Here is a 21266-nt window from a genome sequence, read left to right as displayed (position 1 = left end):
CAAGAACATAAATAGGAAGATTTCTTCCATTTATAAATATACCTCCCCCCATGGAGTTTGTACTTCCGTCTCAATCAAAGCAATGTACGTTTCTTCTGTCACAAAGCATTGGAAGACCAAACTGAGAAACTGGGGGAAAAAAAACACGTTCCACTTCTGTAGAGCTTTACTCCCAGTCCTAAATTACATTGACTCTGAGACCCATAATACAAGCAATCACAAGCAAAAAAAAAAAGACATTAGTTGTCATAACATTAATATTGACCACACAATCTTGTTCTAGAAAAGTACAGATTGTCCTAGTTTCAGGGTTAACTACACTTTTGACACACACACACCCCATCCCATGGTTCTCCAAGAACACCCTACTTGGGTTTTAGGCTTCCTAGTTGCCATCTCTGTGGGGCACAGACCCATGGTTTTTTCCGCCATACTAGAGCTTTAGATTTGCTATCCCTCTGCACCTTACTGTAATTTCCCCAGCAGATCTGGCTGGGGTCCACCGTGTGTTGTTAGCCTTTCTCCACAGAGGCTGTAACAGTGTATGTCAGTTAACAACCGAACTTCACAAAGCAAAATACAAATTCAGACAGGCCCAGAGCTCATACAGCAACAAATATTGAAACCAGGAGATTCATACACACTGCAAAGAGAGGGAAGAATAACTGTAACTAATGGGGAGAGAGGAGACTGAAACCAAATGCATTGTTTGCTAACACAGGCAGTATTTGTACACCTTGTCGAGATATAAAGTTTATTAAAATGAATTATACCAGAGAGAATATGGAGCTCTGGGGAACATGTTAGGGGGAGAAATGGGATTGCACAGGAAAGAGCATTCCATTAGACCAGGATCTCCAGAGTACGATGCACTCCAGGCATGTCTCCTGTAGCCCCCCTGTCCATCTCTGATGTGCTCCTTCACTGAGGGGGGACGAGAGTTTACGTATAGCTTGCTATGCTGGCTTTGTACCAACAAGGGTTTTTTCCCCAGCTTCCCTAAGTGGCAGTTTTAAGTCTCTCTGTGCTACTTGAGTGGCGCAAAGCAATTTCACCTATGCTGACATCTGACTCTGGGCATATTCAGCTTTTGAAAGGAGACAAATGAGAGCTTATATGATATATGTATATAAAAGAGTGACACGGCTGCTACTCTAGGTTAGAGCAGAGGCTCTCAACCTTTCCAGACTACTGTACCTCTTTCAGGAGTCTGATTTGTCTCACATACCCCTAAGTTACACCTCACTTAAAAACAACTTGCTTACAAAATCAGACATAAAAATACAAAATGTCACAGCCCACCGTTACTGAAAAATTGCTTACTTTCTCACTTTTACCATATAATTATAAACAAATTGGAATATAAATACTGTACTTACATTTCAGTATATAGTATATAGAGCAGTACAAACATCATTGTCTGTATGAAATTTTAGTTTGCAGTGACTTCACTAGTGCTTCTTATGTAGCTTGTTATAAAACTTGGCAAATACCTAGATGAGTTGAAGACCTCTGTGTATCCCAGGGGTACGTGAATCCCTGTTGGAAAACCACTGGTTTAGACAAGGTATATCAGGAGCTCCTGTTTACCCTCCCTCATAATAACAGAACAAAAAAACCCCAACGAAATGAAGAGAACAAATTTAGAGCTGAAAAAAACAACTTTTTTTTAACACAATACATAATTAATGCATATCCCCCAGGCTACTGAGACCAAGAGTTTAGCTACTCTCAAATTTGGAGGATTATTATTTGATTTCATTTCTAGCGACACACAAAGGAGTGCTGAGCACCTTCAAAACCAGAAAAGACATGATCCCTGCCTTGAGGTTCTCACAAATTTATAAGAGATTCAACATCAGGAAAAGGCAGTGAGGCAAGGGAATAATGGTGAGTAACATCAGTAACACCACATGGTTACTCAGCCAAGGCACAAGCACAGCATCATGAAGTTGTAAAGAGTTTTTGCCCCTTATAAAAATAGCCACTGTACATTAGATAGCATAAAATTATATTACGGATAAAAGCTCTCTTGTTTACTAAATGACTTGAATTAGAAAGAAACTTCCACAAGTTATTCCGTAATTGTCCATTTGGGGTTTTTTGTACCTCTGATGTATCTGGTGTTGGCCAGTGTTGGAGAGCATGAAGTGGACTAGCAGGACCATTCATATCCTCTGATGTGTCAATTCCTATATAATAGAAATTGGTTGTATCAAAAAACATTGCCACTCTCCGCCTAATAATAGACCATTTGGTCCAATATTAGTTCAAGATTTATAAGTTGCTCTGTTCCTGCCACCCCATGTGCTTCTTATTTTATTTTCATTTAAATTAATTTCAGTTAACTTTTCTCATGCCATTTTAATGCACAGATTCATATGGAAATGAACATCTGATACATGGTATTTATTGTCAGTTTAGTCTGAGCACTGAATTGTTACTGTTGTCAATGTTTTTCTTGGCATAGCCTCGCCTCCTGTAGACCACGGTAGCTGGGAGAGTTACAGTCATAAACTTACCAGCTGTAGAATGTGAGCCAGTCTTTGTTTTAATCTGGAGAGCAATCAGCATTGCCGTTAGTGTCCAAAAACGTCCGAGGATACATGTGTAACGGTTTGGCTTTGTGTTTTATTTTGTTTTTTTATGAATAAATCATAAGAGAACTTCAGATAGAAACTGGCACAGAAAGGGTAATGATGCTCATAGCCAGTGGAGTACTAAATGTTACATAATGTGCATGAGGGTTCTGAAAAGAATGCTGGGGAGCTAATACCAAAGAGTACATGTCACAGGTAAAAGTGGGAGGTGTTCCTGCAAATCATTTTCCTTCCATTTGAAGCTGAAAAATGTCTTCCTGAGTTCTCTGCCAAGATGCTAGTCTTCCATGTTACAGACACAATTTGGGCAAGGTAATATCTTTTCTTGGACCAACTTCTGTTAGTGGAAGAGAGAAGCTTCTGAGCCACACAGAGCTCTTCTTTACATTGGCAACATGCTGCAGATCCTTATGCTACCTCACCTGAGGCGACAGCCATGTTGCAGAATGTTACTCCTCAAAGTCATTTCTGTTTGCAACCAAGCCTCTTCAGAGCAACTTTCACATGTTATTCCATGAACACCTACCTGCCGCTGGTTTACATTTGTGCATTTATGTAGTTACTAAATGAAATAGCTCTGGGTACATGGGTAACACAAATGTTTTCTGCCAAATAAATGTTGGACACAAAGTAACTCTGATTTTTTTTAAAATGTGGCATTTCAGGCTGCAAACACATTTACTTTGACTCTCATTTTCTATCAGAGTCACTTTTTAGCTTAGTGCCATACACTGGAACAAGATGTACTGTACTGCAGTCATGGTGTTTCTTATAGTCAAACCTCAAGGAAATCAGCTGAGTTATGTGGAAGGTGGGAGAGATTGGCCTCCTGCATGATACTCACTTTTCACAGAGCCCCAAATCTGCGGAGTCTGTACTCCAAAGTGTCCATGTGTTTTTGTTATGGATTCCTCCTAGACAAAAACTTCTTCCAACCATTCTCCAGGAAAGAAGTAGAAAAGTCACTGAATTAAATCAATCAATGAAACCAGGGAAAGCCTGCAGCTTTGACAATGTATGACCAGAAAGATTACAATATATTAGCAAGAAAAAGCCAATGGTGGGTTGTCTTTCTTCATCTACTGTGTCATATAGGAGAATATGATATTCAAGATATTCTTAAGGTGATAGTTTTACTAAAGCGAGATAAAGGTCACTCTTCAGTAGCCAGCTATCACCCAACAAGTCCTAAATTATAGCTACAAACTCCTGGAGCAAATGAACCTACAGAGTATTACACCCATAACAGAACAACTTTTGAGAAACGATAAGATGGGTTTCCAAACAAATTGAAGCACCTGTGACCAAGTGTTAGTGCTTACTAAGCACATTAAGAATGGATTTCAAGAGAAGAAAATGAGCTCCCTTTTTTGACCTTACCTATGTCACCATTTGGTACACTTTGCTGTATGAAATGTCAAGGGTTGTCATGGCAACTGAATTGATGTTCCAAGGTAGATTTTTTTCAGGTGGCTGTGGGACACAGCACCAGCACCTGGAGATTCTAGAGGAACGGACTCCCGCAGGGCACCAACTTTATTTATTTAATATATCCACCAATGGCGTACCAAACATGATTCATGTACACTGATAACTGCTTGGATTCAAGGGACCAGGACTTCCAAAAGATTAAAGAGAACCTGAACAGTGATATGGCTGCCTTATGTAGGTGACTATGGCAAGAATTGGAGACTGAAACCAAGTATGTTAAAAACTGTCAAAGTGCTTCCACTTACACCAGGCTCAGAGCCAACTTGAGCTTAACAACTTGAGTTGTTTGAATGGTCAATGGTTGACATGTGATTCAAAGCCAATGTCAAACTGTATCTAGGGGTCATCCTAGATTGCACACTTTCATACAAATATCTCATTAAAATAAATATCATTAAATATCATTTAATATTAAAATATTAAAATTAAAATATCTCATCAAAAGAAACTAGCTCCTGAACAAACTGGTAGGGTCCACCTGGGGAGCCAGTGCACAGACACTGTGTAGTTTGGGGCTTGCTTTCTATACTCAGTTTGCAAATACTGCGCCCCAGTTGGGTTAAATTCTGTCCACACTAGACTTTTAGATGTACAGTTTACTCATACTATTAGAATTATCACAGTCACATTGAAGCCAACAAAACTTGGCTAACCAATATTCTTCCACCTAACATCTGGTATCAAAATTAAGCCTACGAACTGAAGCAAAGGTACAGAAAATACTACCATTCAGGAACATATGGGATGCACCTGGCCAATAACTGCCTAGCAGAATCATATCTGGACAGTGTTCCACACTTTCCATCCAGGTGATAACATCATCAGCTCACAGTGGTGGACAGAAATACCAGGAATCCTACATCATCATCAGGCTGGATGAATGGCTACCTGGCTTTGGGCTCCAATGTTGCCTTTGGAGCCAGCCTAAAAGGTTCAGGTATGTATGCAGCATCCAGGACTGCCCACTGTGCAGCTGTACTGGATGGCTGCTGTTTTTGTGTTGGGCTCCCAGGAGGACAGTTTGAGCTGAACACTGCTGATTCAGAGGCCATTGATTGGCTCAAGACCATTTAGCTGAGTTTTTTTATGTTTTACATCTTATGTTGCCCACACACAAACATATACGCTTCATGGCAGATAACAACAAAGAATTGTCAGCATTATCTTCCATGCTGCCCCACTCTGCAAAGTGAACCAACCCTCTGGATTTTCTGGGGAAGCTGAGAATGATTGGGAGTCATGTCATGAGTGAAAAATATGGGGGAATCAGGTCTCAATTTGGGGCAACTGGGCATCTAAGTGAATGCTCCTACCTTTTGTCTCATGTTATGTTACTTGTGACATCTATGGATTAGTGGATTCCACACACCTATTTTGTGAGGGAGTAAATTTGGAATTATATGATGGACACCCCAGGCTGAAACTCTGTATTTACTGGTCCCTACATGGATTTCTTCTGAGTAGTGGGTGATCTGGCTGCATACAAAAGTTTACCATATAATATACTGTACGTTAGCAGAAATGTACTTGAGTTGTAAATATTAATCTCTTCTGATCCTAAACTGTTGGAAAAATTTAGAGATGCTTTTGTTACACAGCAATATTACATATCCTTAGTATTGTTACAGTTCATGGACTACTCTGACAATAGGACAAAATAAAAGATAGATCTTATATGATGACATGTTGAACTCCAATTGATGAAAGTTGCAGAGAGAGGGAACATTTTGAAATACTTGCTGAACTCATCACAGAATAGATCATCATATTTTAAGTTTTTGGGCACTGTTTGATCCAGTTCATCAGGAATGTGTTGTAACATACAAATGTATTTAGGCTGGCTGTCAGTCACCACATAGATACAAGAATTAATGTGATGAGATTATGCAGGATTTTATATTGAGAGATGAACCAAACCTTAATTATGACCATTTTTGATACAAGCTAATTAATATTTTTGGTGAAATTCATACTTATGTGGAAAGCAGGTGTATAAGTGAGAAACAGAAGATGCCCACTACCAAAATCCACTTAGAAGATTCTAGTCCAAATGCACCTATAATTGAACTGTCCTCAGCTATCCCCTGTTTACTTCAGCTCTGCCTCCACCCAGGAACTTATTATCACTTTGATCTGAATAAACTGCACCTCAAATTGGCGGGCCATTTCAACAGCTTTCTCAGGACTGGCAGGCACAAGACCAGGGTAAGAATGTACCTGCTTCCTCTTTGGCTTATATCGTCTATTTGCCCTGCATATTTGGAGCTGTAGAACACAAGTAGAGGTGGCATTATGTGGTACTTCCAGGATTCAAATTGTAGCACACAAGGATGCTCTGCATGATGTCCACTAATTCCCCATTAAATTTTACCAATTTTGTGCACTGCCCTGGACACCTCAGAATTTGTACCTTTTATCAGAAGATCAATAAATCTTAAGAAAGAGCGGGGGTGTTTAAAAAAAACCTGACATAAACCAGTTTTTCATATGAAGCACAGACTCATAAATTTCTCAGTGTTGGATGTTTGATGTCTGTAATGAGGCACCGAAAACCTGACATGTGCATTTAGTTTTCAGTAGAGGTAGTCTCTCTGTATAATAATGTTTGGAAAGCAAAGGTTGGGTTAATATATGGTTAAACACTTTGCAATACAGAAAATGTTCTTCCTTGCAACATAGCTGTCCTGAGAAAGTGAAGTGTACTTTTGGTTTTACAATCCATGCAGACATCGTTTGTAAGTCATTATTAAGATTTTACAGATATTTCAGGAACTCTTTTAACTTGTGGGTTGGCTAGTCCAGCATGTACCAAATGTTTTTATAAGTAGTTTTCTGTGCGTTTTTACTTCCCTCTTTCTCCCACTGTTTTACTTCAAGTGACCAAAATTCTCCCAAATTGCAACTTCAGCTATTTTTGTAAAAACAAGTATTGTGGTGTTAGGACACTGAAAGGATGTTCACGTTAAAGGAATGCAAGGTTTGTGTGATAGCGCATAATACTGTGGGTTGAGAGTTTGACCAGTAATCTTGCCTTTTACTTTTGTAACATCGTTCATTTTCATTATGTGGTCAGTGATTGGGATTCTGGCTTTAGGTCCAGATTCGATCCTCAAGTCAAGACAAGATCTGCTCCTAACTCAAAGGAAAGCAATGGGGGATGTACATTGACTTTATACTCCCCTAATCGTGAGGCAGTTTGACATTCTATTCAAGTTAAAGCGGCTTTAGGCTTTCCTTAATTTGTGCCCATCTGCAGTAGTCTCCAAAGGGCCATTCTGACAGTGAGGATTACCAAATCAGAAGGGCACACAAGCCACATCCCTCATAGCATCCCCAACACGCCCCCTGTGTTGGGGTTATCCAAGAGAGTGCAGCGCTAGCTATACCGGTCATAGACCATCAGGGGAATCCTTGCACAGCTGGATAAATCGACTTTATTCTTGTCTGAAGCTGGTGATATGCAGTCTGCAACAGGTGTCAACATCTGGCCCCATTTTTTTTTATTGTTTAAATCTTGTTTCTCATTGAATAAACCATTTCTTCATTGCTGGCACATGGTGAGTCCTCAGAAATCCATTTGGGTGCTACTGGGAACTTTTCTATTGCCACAGCTGTGTTATATAAAATTGCATAAGAAAAAAAGATCAGGCAAAAATGCTTGTCTGTGGGAAGTACCTTGGAATCATTTTCAGGAAGGATATTCAAGAGTATTCTTGGATCTGATGGATAAGTTTCATCCTGTCCTTTTTTTTTTTTAAAAAAAGCACCATATAAGAGCTAGGTATTATTATTATTATTTACTATTTGTTGTATACATTCTCAGTATTTTTGTAGATTTACACACTTCCATTGTATATTTCCAGGCAGCAGTTTCTGTATTGTGTATCCAAGGTTTGTTTATCTCTAATGTATTTCAGGAGGACTTTTTAAATGTCATGAATCAAGAAATAACACTGTACTTTAAAATGTATATTTATTGCTGTATTTTATTTTGATACGTAAAAATCTTCTGATTTTCCACTGATCTGGATGTCAAAAGATAGGTTTCCATTGCACATTTTTGTGGTTCTGTTTCAACAATAGATGCATGTCATCATTCCAGGCTGCCCTAGTGACCTATGCTTGCAGGCAGGCATGGTGTTGCGGGTGAACCCTTACTTGATTTTTCCCTCACCCAGCATTATCAACATGTCCAGACAGGCCTCTTCATGATAAAGAGCACCCCTTTTTTGGAAGGCCTCATTTATTAACAGAATAGTCAATGTAGAAATCAACAACACTTTCATCCCAACATCTTAGCTGGGTGATCAGGTCATTCTTAGTCCATCTGTCCCCAACTTGAGTCTTGTGCTCTCATCTTTCCAGGCTCTTCCTCATGCATTCTCTGTTCCAGTATTTGTCCCTGGTGTTAGGCATCTTGAACCTACCAGAGTAAGATCCTTCTCTGGAGTGAGTGATCTCGGAGGTTTATCCATTGTGACTCTCTTCCAGGGACTAGGGTCATCCTTTGCAGGCAAGGCCTCCAGCCAGCATCAGAGAGACCCTTGGCTGATACTAGACTCTCTTGGATGCCTGCTGACTGTAGCCCACAGTCTATGAAGCTCCCATCTCTAGGAGCACATCTTCCAGGCTCCTCATTCTTGTGGGTTCCCCAGACAGCTCATACTCTTGGCTTTCTGCTCAGGCCTCTGACTCAGACCTCTCTTGGGATCTCTTCTCCACAGGAGCTTCCTGTCTCTCCTCTAACTAAGCTTATGTAATCTTTATTTGAAGTCTTTATAAGGTAGTCAGTCACAGGCAGACTGGGCTCTAACTCCCCATAAAGGGCAGCTGCCCAGAGACAGTGCCTTATAAGTATGGATAGCAGATGTACTTATATCAGGTGCATTTACACTAAAGTAGTCTATTACCTCAGTGAAAGGTCATGTGTTCAGCTCTTCAGGAATACAAATGATTAAATGTCGTATTTGTAAGTATTGATCAGAAAATATGTCAGGAAAATTTCAACAAAAGAAAGTTTTTTTTTGCCAAAACTGCTGACAAATAAATGTCTTCAATTTTATGATAAAAAATAAAAAAAAATTAAAGGAGAGCAAAAACTTTCCACAAACTAGTTAGTTACAAATGCAAATTTTAATGGGGGGGCGGGAACTTTCAAAGGAAAACTTTCAGCCTAGTCTAATATTTATAAAACGGTTGATCAGGAAAAGAAAAATTGGATCTTGAGTAACTGAAAAGATTAGAAATAATTCCATTTAAAATTATCAGCTATAAAATTAATCCTGCCTACCTTCCATTTATTTTATATATATACAAAAAATCCTAATAAAAACATCACAACCCTGATTCATCTCTAGAGCAGATCCACTCTCTGCACTGAAAAAATAGTTTGTGATCATATAATTAAAGATTTTATTGCAATACATAAGCAGCCTTAATTCTGGCATTTCCTAACTTCTGAGTGCTTGACTTTGCGACCTTAATAATGTTCTTTTATCATATTTTTCTATGTAATTTCTTAGGTTTTTAACAAAGCAAAAAAAATACAAATTGCATTATTTAGCATCATATTGATACTCTCATAGCTGAAGTCTTGAAATCTACCACACAGACCTCTGCCATTTAAACTTACAGAGTAACTTGTAGCAGTAATAGGTTGTCATCTTCTGTGTGGACCAGCACTAGAGCGTTTGCTTTGCCAGTGGGTTTCACAAATGTTTGCTGACAGCATGAGGAATGGTGAGACACAGGAATCCTCCATTACAGGCTCTGGAGGGGAGTGTTCTCTAGGGGGCACAGATTCTTCTGCCCATTTCCCATACCATCTAATGTGTCCCTGACCTGCCTTTTCTTCACAGACACCGACTTTCCAATATGCCGGGGGCAGTGCTTGACTCCTGCTCTGCCCCTGGCCCTGCCCCCACTCCTTCCCCCAAGGCTCCACCCTCGACCTGCCTCTTCCCACCCCGCTCTACCCCCATCCCACTTCTTCCCACCCCATTATGCCCTCTCCCCTGAGCCTGCTTTATCCTCACTCCTCCCCTGCAGAGCCTCCTGCACGTCGTGAAACAGCTGATCGCGGCTGGCGGGAGGCATGGGGAGGAAGTGGGGAGGTGCTGATTAGTGGGGCCCGCTGGCAGGCAGGAGTCGCTGGGGGGAAAAGGGAGAACTGATGTGGGGCTGCCACTTTTTTCCCATGGGTGCGCCAATCCTGGAGCACCCACGGAGTCAGCGCCTATGTTTTTCCCCATCCCCTGCTTCTGATCCTAGCCAGTCCGAGTCTCCTTGCCTAGCCAGTCCTAGTTTCCCTCTCCCCTTCCCTGCCAGCTAGAGTGACCAAATGTCCTGATTTTGTAGGGACCGTCCTGATATTTGGGGCTTTTGCTTATATAGGCATCTATTACCCCCCACCCCATCCCGATTTTTCACACTTGGTATCCAGTCACCCTACCGCCAGCATCCTGTCCCAGCATCCACCCCTCTCCACACAGGTATGGCTCTTATTCTCTCTGCATTCAAATCAGACAGCTTCCGCCTTTATCCTGCCTGGGATCAGCACAGAGGTGTCACTGAATGCTCAGGAAAAACCATCTGCTTTCTCTGCAGCAACCCATACCTGTAGTTGCAGGAAAAGTCCTGCTCAGCCCTGGGATGAAGCATGCCCAATGCTGATGAAACATTCAGGAAGTTTTGCTGCTAACCTCTAAGATGTCTCTACTGAGCATGTGCAAACTGCAATAACTTGGCTAAATTTGGGCAGATTTCATTGCGGTGGCAAAGCGTACATTCCTGACACACAAGACTCCATGCTGCCAAATGCTAAGTGCCTGCTCCACATCATGGGGGCTCTATAGCTTTTCAAATAAAAGGTCTCTGGAATTTTTTAACATGGGCAAAACATGATTTTTTTCCTTAGCCTCATTCTCAGAAATGGCTGAACAATTTTTGCTAGAACATCAATAAATAAATAAATAGTCTAAGGCAGACACCCAGCATGGAAAATTTCACCTTCAAATGGCTAAAGTATGGCAAAGTTATAACACCCCCAATTCTGGGTCTTATACTGGAAAGTATCTGGCAACCTTAATAACAGATGATGCAATGTGTTTGTCTCAGTGTGTATCATGCTTTGTTCATTTCAAGCAAGAAATAATTCATTCTAATCAGAGAGAAAGAACTGTCCTGGAAAGTTAAAGCTGTAATTTTATTGCCACTGATTTGTAAATCATAATGTGAATATAACAAATAGGAACTATGTTGAATTAGTTTCTTATGGGTATTTAATTTGTGTTTAAATGATAGGGAGTACATCTAAGCTTACATACACATTGCCAGCAGTGAGCTAATGCCCAGACCCACCAATTTAATTCCACAAACTGGAATCCTGTTAAATCGATCTAATAATTTAATCTGTTTATGCTGCATGTTACAAACGACTTTAGCAAACAGCAGTTTCTTTTTTTCACATAACATTTCTCAAAATCACCTGTCTTAAAAATTCTCTTTTGAAGTTTAAAATTTAAAAAATTTGAAATCCATATGTTTTAAAAAAAACCACTCACCCTTTCAAATACACATACACAATCTGTTTATTTTAAACTGAGCATATTTTATCTCATTTAAGATATATTTACACAGCATCTGGGAATGAGCCTCCCATCCTGGGCCCACACTAGTGGGTCTTGTGCTGGCATGCTAAAAATGGTGGTATAGACATTCTGGCTTAGGCTGTCAGCCTGGTGGGAGGCGGAGGGCTTTAGAGCCTGAGCTCCAGCCCAAATTGCACTGTCAAAGCAATTTCTACACAGCTATTTTGGGGCAAGCCCTCAGAGGCAATAGATATAGAAGCTCATGGTGTCATTCTAAAAACAACACTTTTCAAAGTATGGCTGCAGTTTAATGGCCAAATTCTCACTTTTATACCTTAAGGGGCAAATGCAGCTCTCTCACATCCACAGCTGCCCAGAGCCTCAGTGCATAGGAATTGTTGTAGTTTCACTGCATGGGGCCAGGGACAAAGGCATGCATGGCTCCTCCACTCCCCAGCTACAGGGGTACTGCATCTCTGCATTGCACCTCAGCTTGGAAAAGGATTTCTCATTCATGCGTCTTCCCAGTGTCTTCCTGACTTTTTTCACTGCGTGTTTGGGTCTGGATTTTGGCTTAAGGGTTCTTCCCTGCTCCCACAAAGTCGATAGGAGGTCTGTAGGATTGCAACCTAGAACCAACGGTTATTAGTTATATTGCAGGACACCTAAAATAGAAAATGTGATTTGGATATTATATTTCTTATTTGTATTATTGTAACACCTAGGAGCCCCAGTAAACCAGGAACACGTTTTGCTAGACGCTGTACAAATGCAGAACAAAAAGATGATCCCTGCACAAAGAGTTTAACACCAAGTATAGGAGTACTTGTGGCACCTTAGAGACTAACAAATTTATTTGAGCATAAGCTTTCGTGAGCTACAGCTCAAGTCATCAGATGCATTTGGTGGAAAACTACTCTGAAACACTAAGTATAACACTAGATACACCAGGTGGATTCAGATGGATAGATGAGGAAAACTCTGTTTTGGAATCATGTTGGTGTGATAGTGACATAAGCTTCACATATGTATGTTGAAGTCATAGCATGTCTTTTTTTATCCCCCCAGAATAAAAAAGCAGCTATGGCAACCCTAACATAGTTATTCTTGTCTTCAAAAATGTGCAGTCAATTCTATATGGTCAACTAATGTTTCAAATCCCTAACTTATTTTTTGGCTCTCGTACAGAGCAACCTTTTAAGTGGTCTAGCCCATTTTTCTTTAAATATTGAAAAAAAATCATTCAAGATGATGTTGATTATCTCAAATTTCACTGCAGAACATGTTTATGGCTCTGTTATAAACTCCTGACAATAGTGTGTTTTAATAGAAAAATTAGCTTTAAGGCAAACTCTTGAGTTTAGCCAAATGAATGGTGCCATGCTAACTAGGGATCAAGGTCTTTGCCAATTCATTGTCCAGTATGATTCCTGCAGGGGGAAAGTTGATTTTTAAGGACATATGCTCTATATGCTTTCGTGTCCATTCTGGTTTTAAACTTTTTTGAGGCTGTTTTGGGAATGAAGAACACAATACATAGGCTGTTAGCAAAATATGGCAATGTGTGAATGGAGTCCTTAATGAGTGTAGAAAAACGGCAGTCAATCTATAAATCCTTTCCATTCTTTTTGTTGTGCAGGTAGCCCCAAGTATTACAGTACGGGCTTTGGCCCCTTAGCCTTAACTCCTGTTTTAAATCCCATTTCTCATAATATCACATTTCATTATGCATTTTGTAAAATCCTACAGGCACTTGATTTTGTTAGTAAAAGGAACTGTGAGCAACAGCACACAAAACTTTGACACAACAGACTTTCATGTTTGTTTTTCTGGAAGAGATTTGCAGAAGAGATAGGACCTGTATCCATAGCGGTGTATACTTCTGAGAACAACTAGTGTGTTAAAATCACCTTTTTAATTTATCCTAGTGTAGCTGATTGGATCCTATGGAACTGAATTTTAAACCTCAATAAGGCACATTTTGTAGTGGCTTTATTTCTAGAAAACTCTCACTAAGTGTGCATTGAAATGGTCCATTCACACAATTATTTCACGGGAACAGATCCGATCCATTTTCACAGTGAATCTTGATAATCTGCTGTTATGTGTGTCCAGTCAATCTCTATCTATTACAACAAGTACTATCCTATTGCACAATTTACTTCTGAACATCTACAAAGCCTTCACTTCCTGTGGCGCTGAGCTTACTTTCTTACATCGGGAGATACCCATTCAGTTCTACAGCATTGAAACAGTAGCACAAGAAATATGCCAGTGCTCTACTAATAAAGAGGCTCATGCTATCTATGGACTGTCTTGGAAGCCTTTCTTGGACACTTCAGCCTTTTCTCTCCTCTAGTACCACTTAAAAGCATTGGCCAAAACAGTTTCAGGATACTCAGCTGCCATGGAATGCGTGTTTGCAGTGTTGTTGTAGCCATGTTGGTCCCAGCGTATGAGAAAGACAAAGCTGGGGGACCAACTTCTGTTGGTGAAAGAGACAAGCTTTTTTCTCTGTGAAGCTTGGAAGCTTGTCTCTTTCACCAACAGAAGCTGGTCCAATAAGAGCTATTATCTCACCCAGTTTGCGTGTCTGATGATACAATGCATAATCACTCCAGTTTAATACTGCAAGAGTGTAATACTTGAGAGATGCACAAGTCAGGAAGATTGAAATAATATACAAAGATTCTATTTTCTTTTCTTTTTCTTTTGCAAATAAGTCTTCATAAGGTACATAATCAGTTGGGTTCAAGTCCATTTGAATCCAGAGGTAGAGAAAGGACTTAAGGGGATGACTACCCTGCCGCTGAGAGGTATGACTCTCAGCTGGTATAGATGGACTCATGTTAGCCCAAGCTGCCACCAGTGGCACAACATCCACACTGCTATTTTAGTACACTAGCTCAAGCAGCATGTTGGACTATCTGTAGTCATTCACATCACACCTGTGAAAAGTGGGTGTTAAAAGCTAACATTCTTAATTCTTAGCACTTTGTACCTGATTTGCACAAACAAGAAGGTGTGAGGCAATGAAAAATCAGGTCCAGTTTAAGTTTTTGCCTGAGTTAAAAAATGTAGGATTTGACCCTGTGTGTGCGCACTAATGGGCAAGAGTCCTATAGGCAATTATGTATGTCTTTAGTACACACAGCATTGATTCGTAGCAGTGATGCTAGAGGTATTTTGGTGAGTCCAAAAATACTGGAATGATACCCAGTTACCAGTTGCACCTTAGCAAGGATTTCTTCTGTAAATTTCACTGCTGCTAGGATATAGACACAGAAAGACAGAGATAATAATTTTTAATAGACCCTAAAAAATGTCAGGTTGTTGTTTTTTTTCACTCATACAGTTCAGGCACTGAGCTGGTAATCTAGCCTACTCATCTGTAACCTGTGTGTTTCCACAATCCATTGCAGTCATTAAACCTGAAAATAGTTCTAGATGTGTATTATTTTAAAAAGTCACTTAATCGCAAAACTATCTTTGAAATAATTAAGCTTGTTCCTGTTAGTAGTAGTTAAAAAGTGTAGGAAGTCAGCTTAAATAGACCAGTCATTGTGTCAACTAACTACAAGTCTAAATTCTGTTAACAAAATGAATCAAATTCAGATGCAGCATCCAAACCCATAGAGGTAATAGTCCCCAGAGAAAACAGTTTAAATCTGCACAGTACAGCATATTGTGTACTTTCCATTAAATTCACTGAGCTATCCAGGTATTTAGAAACAGGAAGTGGGAGTCCTAAGGAAAGACATGGCACTTTCTCTCTAGTTAGTTCTTAAGGATTAAACTTGCTTTTGTGAAAAGTAGTAAAAGGAAAATGACATACAGCTTGTATATATTCCTGAATACTGTATGCGTCATAGGGTCTCCAATAGTTATACAATTTTATAGCTCATTAAAGTTTCACAGTAGAGGCCAAAAAAAGATTAAGTGGTATTTAAAGAATCTGGTTAAAGAAAACATTTTGTTAAATATTATAGTAAAATATATTATTTTATTTTTCATATCTTTAAAGTAAATATAGCACTCCTGAAAGATGTCAAAATATAGAAAGAATTAAATTCAATTTTCATAGTAATGGTATATCACTGGGCTGCAGGCTTTTCAGTACTACCCACCTATGTCTCAGTTGTGATTAAGGGATAAGAGTGGGTGGGAATGTAATTCTATCTCCATAACTATGCAGTAGTTTTTCTCCCTGCTATGAATACCACCCAGGATGATGATTGGGTCTATGTTTGTACACATCTGTCCTCTTGGAACTGGACTGAGACTTCTTGAGAGCCATCGGAATTTAATGTTGATTCTAGGGCAGTTTACTCTCTCCACTAAATAACTTTAGGATCTACAAAATGACTTTTGATCAGACAAACAATGTGCTGGAATATTTGCATAAGAAGACACTACTAGTAATGAATCACTTATACTGTAATTACATGGCACCAAGGCATTCTGTCACAGCTGTACAAATTACTTACTGTTTCACTCTGGGAGGTGTACTCTCCAACGCTTTTAAAAGAATGGTGTCCAGTTAACTTAATATTTCAAGCCAATGCAGAATTAGAAGTAACAAATGTTTCCTTTGTTTTTCTATCCATACAGTGTGAAGGGAGCCGATGCTGGCAACGTGATCAGAGTGTTTGTACCAGATATTGGGATGTTCATTGCTAGCTTGACCATATGGCTTGTCTGCAGAAACCTTGTGCTGAAGCCAGTGACAGAGGATGCAGCACAATACAACACACAATTTGAAAATGAAGAAATGGTATTAGATGCACATTTATACCTGTATAATGTTTATTATTATTATTTATTATTTTATTATTTATTATGTATTTGTATTATAGTACAATAGTACCTAGGAGCCGTAGTCATGAATCCCATTGTGCTTACTATTCTTAATCTCATGGGGTTGGAGATCAATACCCTTTCACGCACTGAATTGTATCTTACTCTGTGAGCAATCTTGCTGATTTTATTTTACTGCCCGGCTTGGAATAAAACCCTATTCAGCATGAGGAAGGGTATCAGAATTTGGTGCTTAACCACCAAGAATCTCTCATGTGGTGTGTTTAACTTAATTTAGGAGTGATGGAGTGAAGTGTGACCTTAACAACTTCTGATTATGAAAAAATCTTAATTTTATCAGATCTTTTTATATGTAATTTTTATTTCAGAAGGCACATGTGTTATCTTTGTTTTTTTTTTTTGCTGCTTACATCAATTCCATGCCCTGAAAACAGAAAGAGCACTGAGAGTACATAATCATTTAGATAGAACAATTCCCATTCTGCCAATACACAGAACAAAAAGACAGTCCCCATTCCAAAGAGTTTATAATGTAAATATAAGATAAGAGTAAGAGGCAACATATGGAGACAGACAGGGAAATATAAGGAAATAACAAGACAGTATTGGTCAGTGTGACTTTTAGTTAATACTGTGTTTTGAGGGCCTTGTCTGAGCTAAATTTGGAAAATATCTCACAAGTGTATTTAAAAGTGACCTTGGTTTCAGAAAACAAAAACGAATGAATCTTAAGAAGAAAAACATACCCAAATCATTGTCCTAAGGAAGCAAAATGGAAAATTAAAAATTGAATAATTATTGATTGACCAAAGATTCAAACATTGCATTAGGGTCTGAATTATTCAAATGTTCAGGGTCTTCAGATCCAGGGTTTTGATTTAGCCCATTATGGTGACAAACCAGCCAGTCATTTGGATCTGTTTCTTTTCCAAAGTTTGAGGGTACTCAGAACTGGGTGGTTTTTTTTCAGAGTCACTACTAGGTATTTTGCAATATTGCCCGAGATTGCAACTTTTGTCTGTATTTCCCAAAGCCTAACGTCCATGACCAGCAGCATCTGAAAGGGAAGATACCTCATGCACTGTGCTTTTTGGAAAGAGATTGTTAAATTTGTGAATAATTTTGTTGCCTTTGCCTACTCTGAGTATATAGTGACATCATGGGAGCAGAGAGTGACAGAAAGATTAAAGTAGAAAATTCCCCTAAAGCTAGAGAAACAAATTGACAAAGAAATACAAATATTGGGAGTCTGTACGTTGCTGTGCTGGCTGCAGCGAGGCTGATACATTTATGGAATGTATCACTTAGTGTCGGGGTTTGTGGGGATTTTGAAGGATTCATAATTTTTTGCACACTGGCCCCATTTGTATTAATTTTAATTGATATTTTGGATTTATGTTTTGGATGAGTGTGTTGAATCAGGAAACCTAAATAAATAAATATACCAGTTCTTCAACACTGCAATGGCTTGCAAATTACCATGTTTTAGGAAGCACACTGGACTGAGTCTTTAAGTGGTTAAAATTGTTGTATCTTCAAATAAAAGCATATGAAAAAGTGGTAAGTCCAGCACAGTACCACAAAGTGAACAATCTGGGGGTTTATTGTACCAGCAAGTGAAGCAAATTCAATAGTTGAGGAACTTCTGCCAGGAATCCCTGCCACCCGTCGCCAGACATAACATTAAGGGTGCATCGGTTGATGTCCCCAGCTACACAGTGCCTGAGGAGATCGGAAGCCTTTTAGATTACTAGGTTCCAAGCCATAGAGGGCTTTATAAATCAAAAAGTCAACACTTTGAACTGCACTCAGAAGCAAATAGTACGCCCTGCAGCTTTGCCTATTTAGGGCAGGTAGTCATATACATAAAACAGTTCCCATATACTCTCAGTGCTCTCTCTGTTTTCAAGGCATAGAATTACATAATGGTAAGCAGTGTAAAAAACAAAGATAACACATCTACCCTCTGAAATAAAATGTAAATATAAAAAGATTGGATAAAAACAAGATATTTTCATTATCAGATGTTGTTAAGGTCACACTTCAAGCCATCACTCCTGAATTAAGTTAAACACATCACATGAGAGATTCTTAGGGTGGTTAAGCACCAAATTCTGATATCCTTCCTCATGCTGAGTAGTGTTTTATTCCACAGGCAGTAAATCTGTAAAATAAAATCAGCGAGATTGCTCACAGAGTAAGATATAATTCAGTGCGTGAAAGGGTATTGAGATCCAACCCTAAGGGATTAAGGATAGTAAGGATCAATGAAAATATGGAAATCCTGATTCATAATAGTGCATCCAACTTTCAGAGAAACAGACCTGCACCAGAACAAAAAAAATGTACAGTATTGTGAAACGCTGGAAAGGGGGTGGGATGCACTCAATTATTTGTAAGTAATGCTGTCCCAGTAATAAGCATAGAGTGTGGTTTTAATGAGCAGTGAGTCATGAAGTAGAAAGGTTTGCCAGATACCAGGCTGCAGTCCAACTCATTACCACCCCTAAATGGTTGCACACTTGGAGCAAATGTGTCTGCAAACCTTTTTTATTAGGACTCAGAAAATCTAAAGCAGGTGAATTCAGCTGGAGAAGGGCCCAGACTGCAAACTCAGATAAGCACAATACCAGTCAAAAAATATAAAAGATGAGGGGGGCGAGTAGAGAAAAGAAAAGAGAAAAGTTAACTTCCCAGCTGTGTCTGAAAGTATAAGTCACTGAAGCAGATGGTGATTTTATGTGCCAACTTGCAGAGACAGTATATACAGTTTAATAGGTATTAGGAAAAAAAAGTTGTTTTTCTTGAGATTATGGAAGACTATGCCAGTCAGCATAGGTTTATGGAAAATAGATCCTGTCCAACTAACTTGATACCTGTTTTGGATGAGATGACAAGTTTGGCTGATAACTGTAATAGTGTTGATATAATATACATAGACTTCTGTAAATCATTTGGTTTAGTATCATATGGCATTTTGATTACAAAATCTAGAACAATACAAAATTAACATGGTACACAGTAAAGGACTAAAAGCTAGCTAATTGACAGGTCTCAAAATGTAATTGTAAATGGGGAATCATCATTAAGTAAGTGTGTTTCTAGAGGATCCCACAGGGATCAGTTCATGACCTTATATTTAATATTTTTATCAACATCTGGAAGAAAACATAAAATGGTTGCTGATAAAGTATGCAGATGACACAAAGATTTGGGGAGTGGTAAATAATGAAGAGGACTGATCACTGACAGTGGTAAACTGGGTAGAAACAAACAATATATGTCTTAATGCAGTCAAATATAAAGTCTTACATCTAAGAACAAAGAATAAAGACCATACTTACAGTCTTGGGAAAAGGTGACTCTGAAAAAAGACTTGGAGGTCATGGTTGGTAATCAGCTGAACATGGGCTCCCAGTGTATCACCCTGGTCAAAAAGGCTAATGCAATCTTTGGATGTATAAACAGAGGACTCTTCAGTAGGAGTAGGGAGGTTATAATACTGCTGTACGTGGCACTGGTGTGACCGCTACTGAACTACTGTGTCCAGTTCTAGTGCCCACAGTTCAAGAAGGATGTTGATAAATTGCAGAGGTTCAGAGAAGAGCCACAAAAATTATTAAAGTATTGGAAAACATACCTTATAGTGATAGACTCAAGTAGGTCAACATAAGAATGGCCATACTGGGTCAGACCAATGGGCCAGCTAGCCCAGTATCTTGTCCTCTAATAGCCAGTGCCAGATGCTTCAGAAGGAATGAACAGAACAGGGCAATCTGAATGCAGTATTCAATCTATTTGGCTTAATAAAGAGAAGGTTAAGGGGTGACTTGATTACAGTCTGTAAGTACCGACATGGGAAACAAAAATTTGATAATGGGCTCTTTAGCCTAGAAAACAAAGGTATAAAAAGGTCCAATGCCTGGAAGTAGAAGCTAGACAAATTCCGACTGGAAATAAAAAGCAGTTTTTTAACAGTGAGGGTAATTAATCATTGGAACAATTTACCAAGGGTTGTGGTGGATTCTCCATCACTGGCAATTTTAAAATAAAGATTGAATGCTTTTCTAAAGGATATGCTCTAGTTCAAACAAGAATTAATTCAAACAAGACCTGTGTTTATAAAGGAGGTCAGACTAGACGAACACCTTGGTGCCTTCTGGCATTATAATAGTTGAATCTATGGATTGTCTAGTATTGTAAGTGACTGAAAAAATCCCTGGAAGACTGCATAACTTAAACTTTACCAGATACGGTGATCTTAATTGGAATGTACATTTTTAGTTTTGCTCTCACTGTACTTATCACCTTCCCCCTAAAACTTTATTCTTGTCCATGCTACTTAAAATCCTAAAAACCCCTGGTCTGTGCTTTAGGTCAAAGTATCTGAGCCAGGTTTAGGCTCAGACTGTCCCTGACTCTCAGTTTGGAATCTCAAAAATGTTTGATGAAAAGTTTAGAAAATGAAAGTCAGCAAGGAAGGATAGTCTTGTGTTCATGGCACTGTAATGGATTCAGGAGATCTGGGTCAACTCCCGGGTATGCCGCAAATCTCTTTTGTGGCCTCAGGTCAGTCTCGTAATTTCTTTATACCTCAGTTCTCCATCAGTAAAATGAGGATAATAAAGCTTCCTTTCTCCCACCCTTTGCCTATCTCATACACTTAAATTGTAAGCCATTTAAGGCAAGGACTGTGTTTTACCATGTGTCTGTCCAGCACTTAGCACAATGGGGAATCATTTTTCGTTGAATGATAATCCAAGACAAA

The 21266-nt window shown here is 39.1% G+C and overlaps 1 protein-coding gene across 1 annotated transcript in view; it reads left to right on the top strand.

Moving 5' to 3' along the window:
* PIEZO2 (piezo type mechanosensitive ion channel component 2) overlaps positions 1–21266 on the top strand; it is a 448530-nt gene that overhangs the window by 248286 nt on the left and 178978 nt on the right. Inside the window, exon 5 of the mRNA XM_043508112.1 lies at positions 16292–16454. Coding sequence (XP_043364047.1) covers positions 16292–16454 — 163 coding nt within the window. The remainder of the gene's footprint in view (positions 1–16291; positions 16455–21266) is intronic.

The sequence above is a fragment of the Dermochelys coriacea genome, chromosome 2 (genome assembly GCF_009764565.3).
Source record: "Dermochelys coriacea isolate rDerCor1 chromosome 2, rDerCor1.pri.v4, whole genome shotgun sequence".
Classification (NCBI taxonomy): Eukaryota; Metazoa; Chordata; order Testudines; family Dermochelyidae; genus Dermochelys; species Dermochelys coriacea.
The sequence above is the reverse complement of the archived record's forward strand: the minus strand, read 5'-3'. Positions and strand labels throughout refer to the sequence as shown.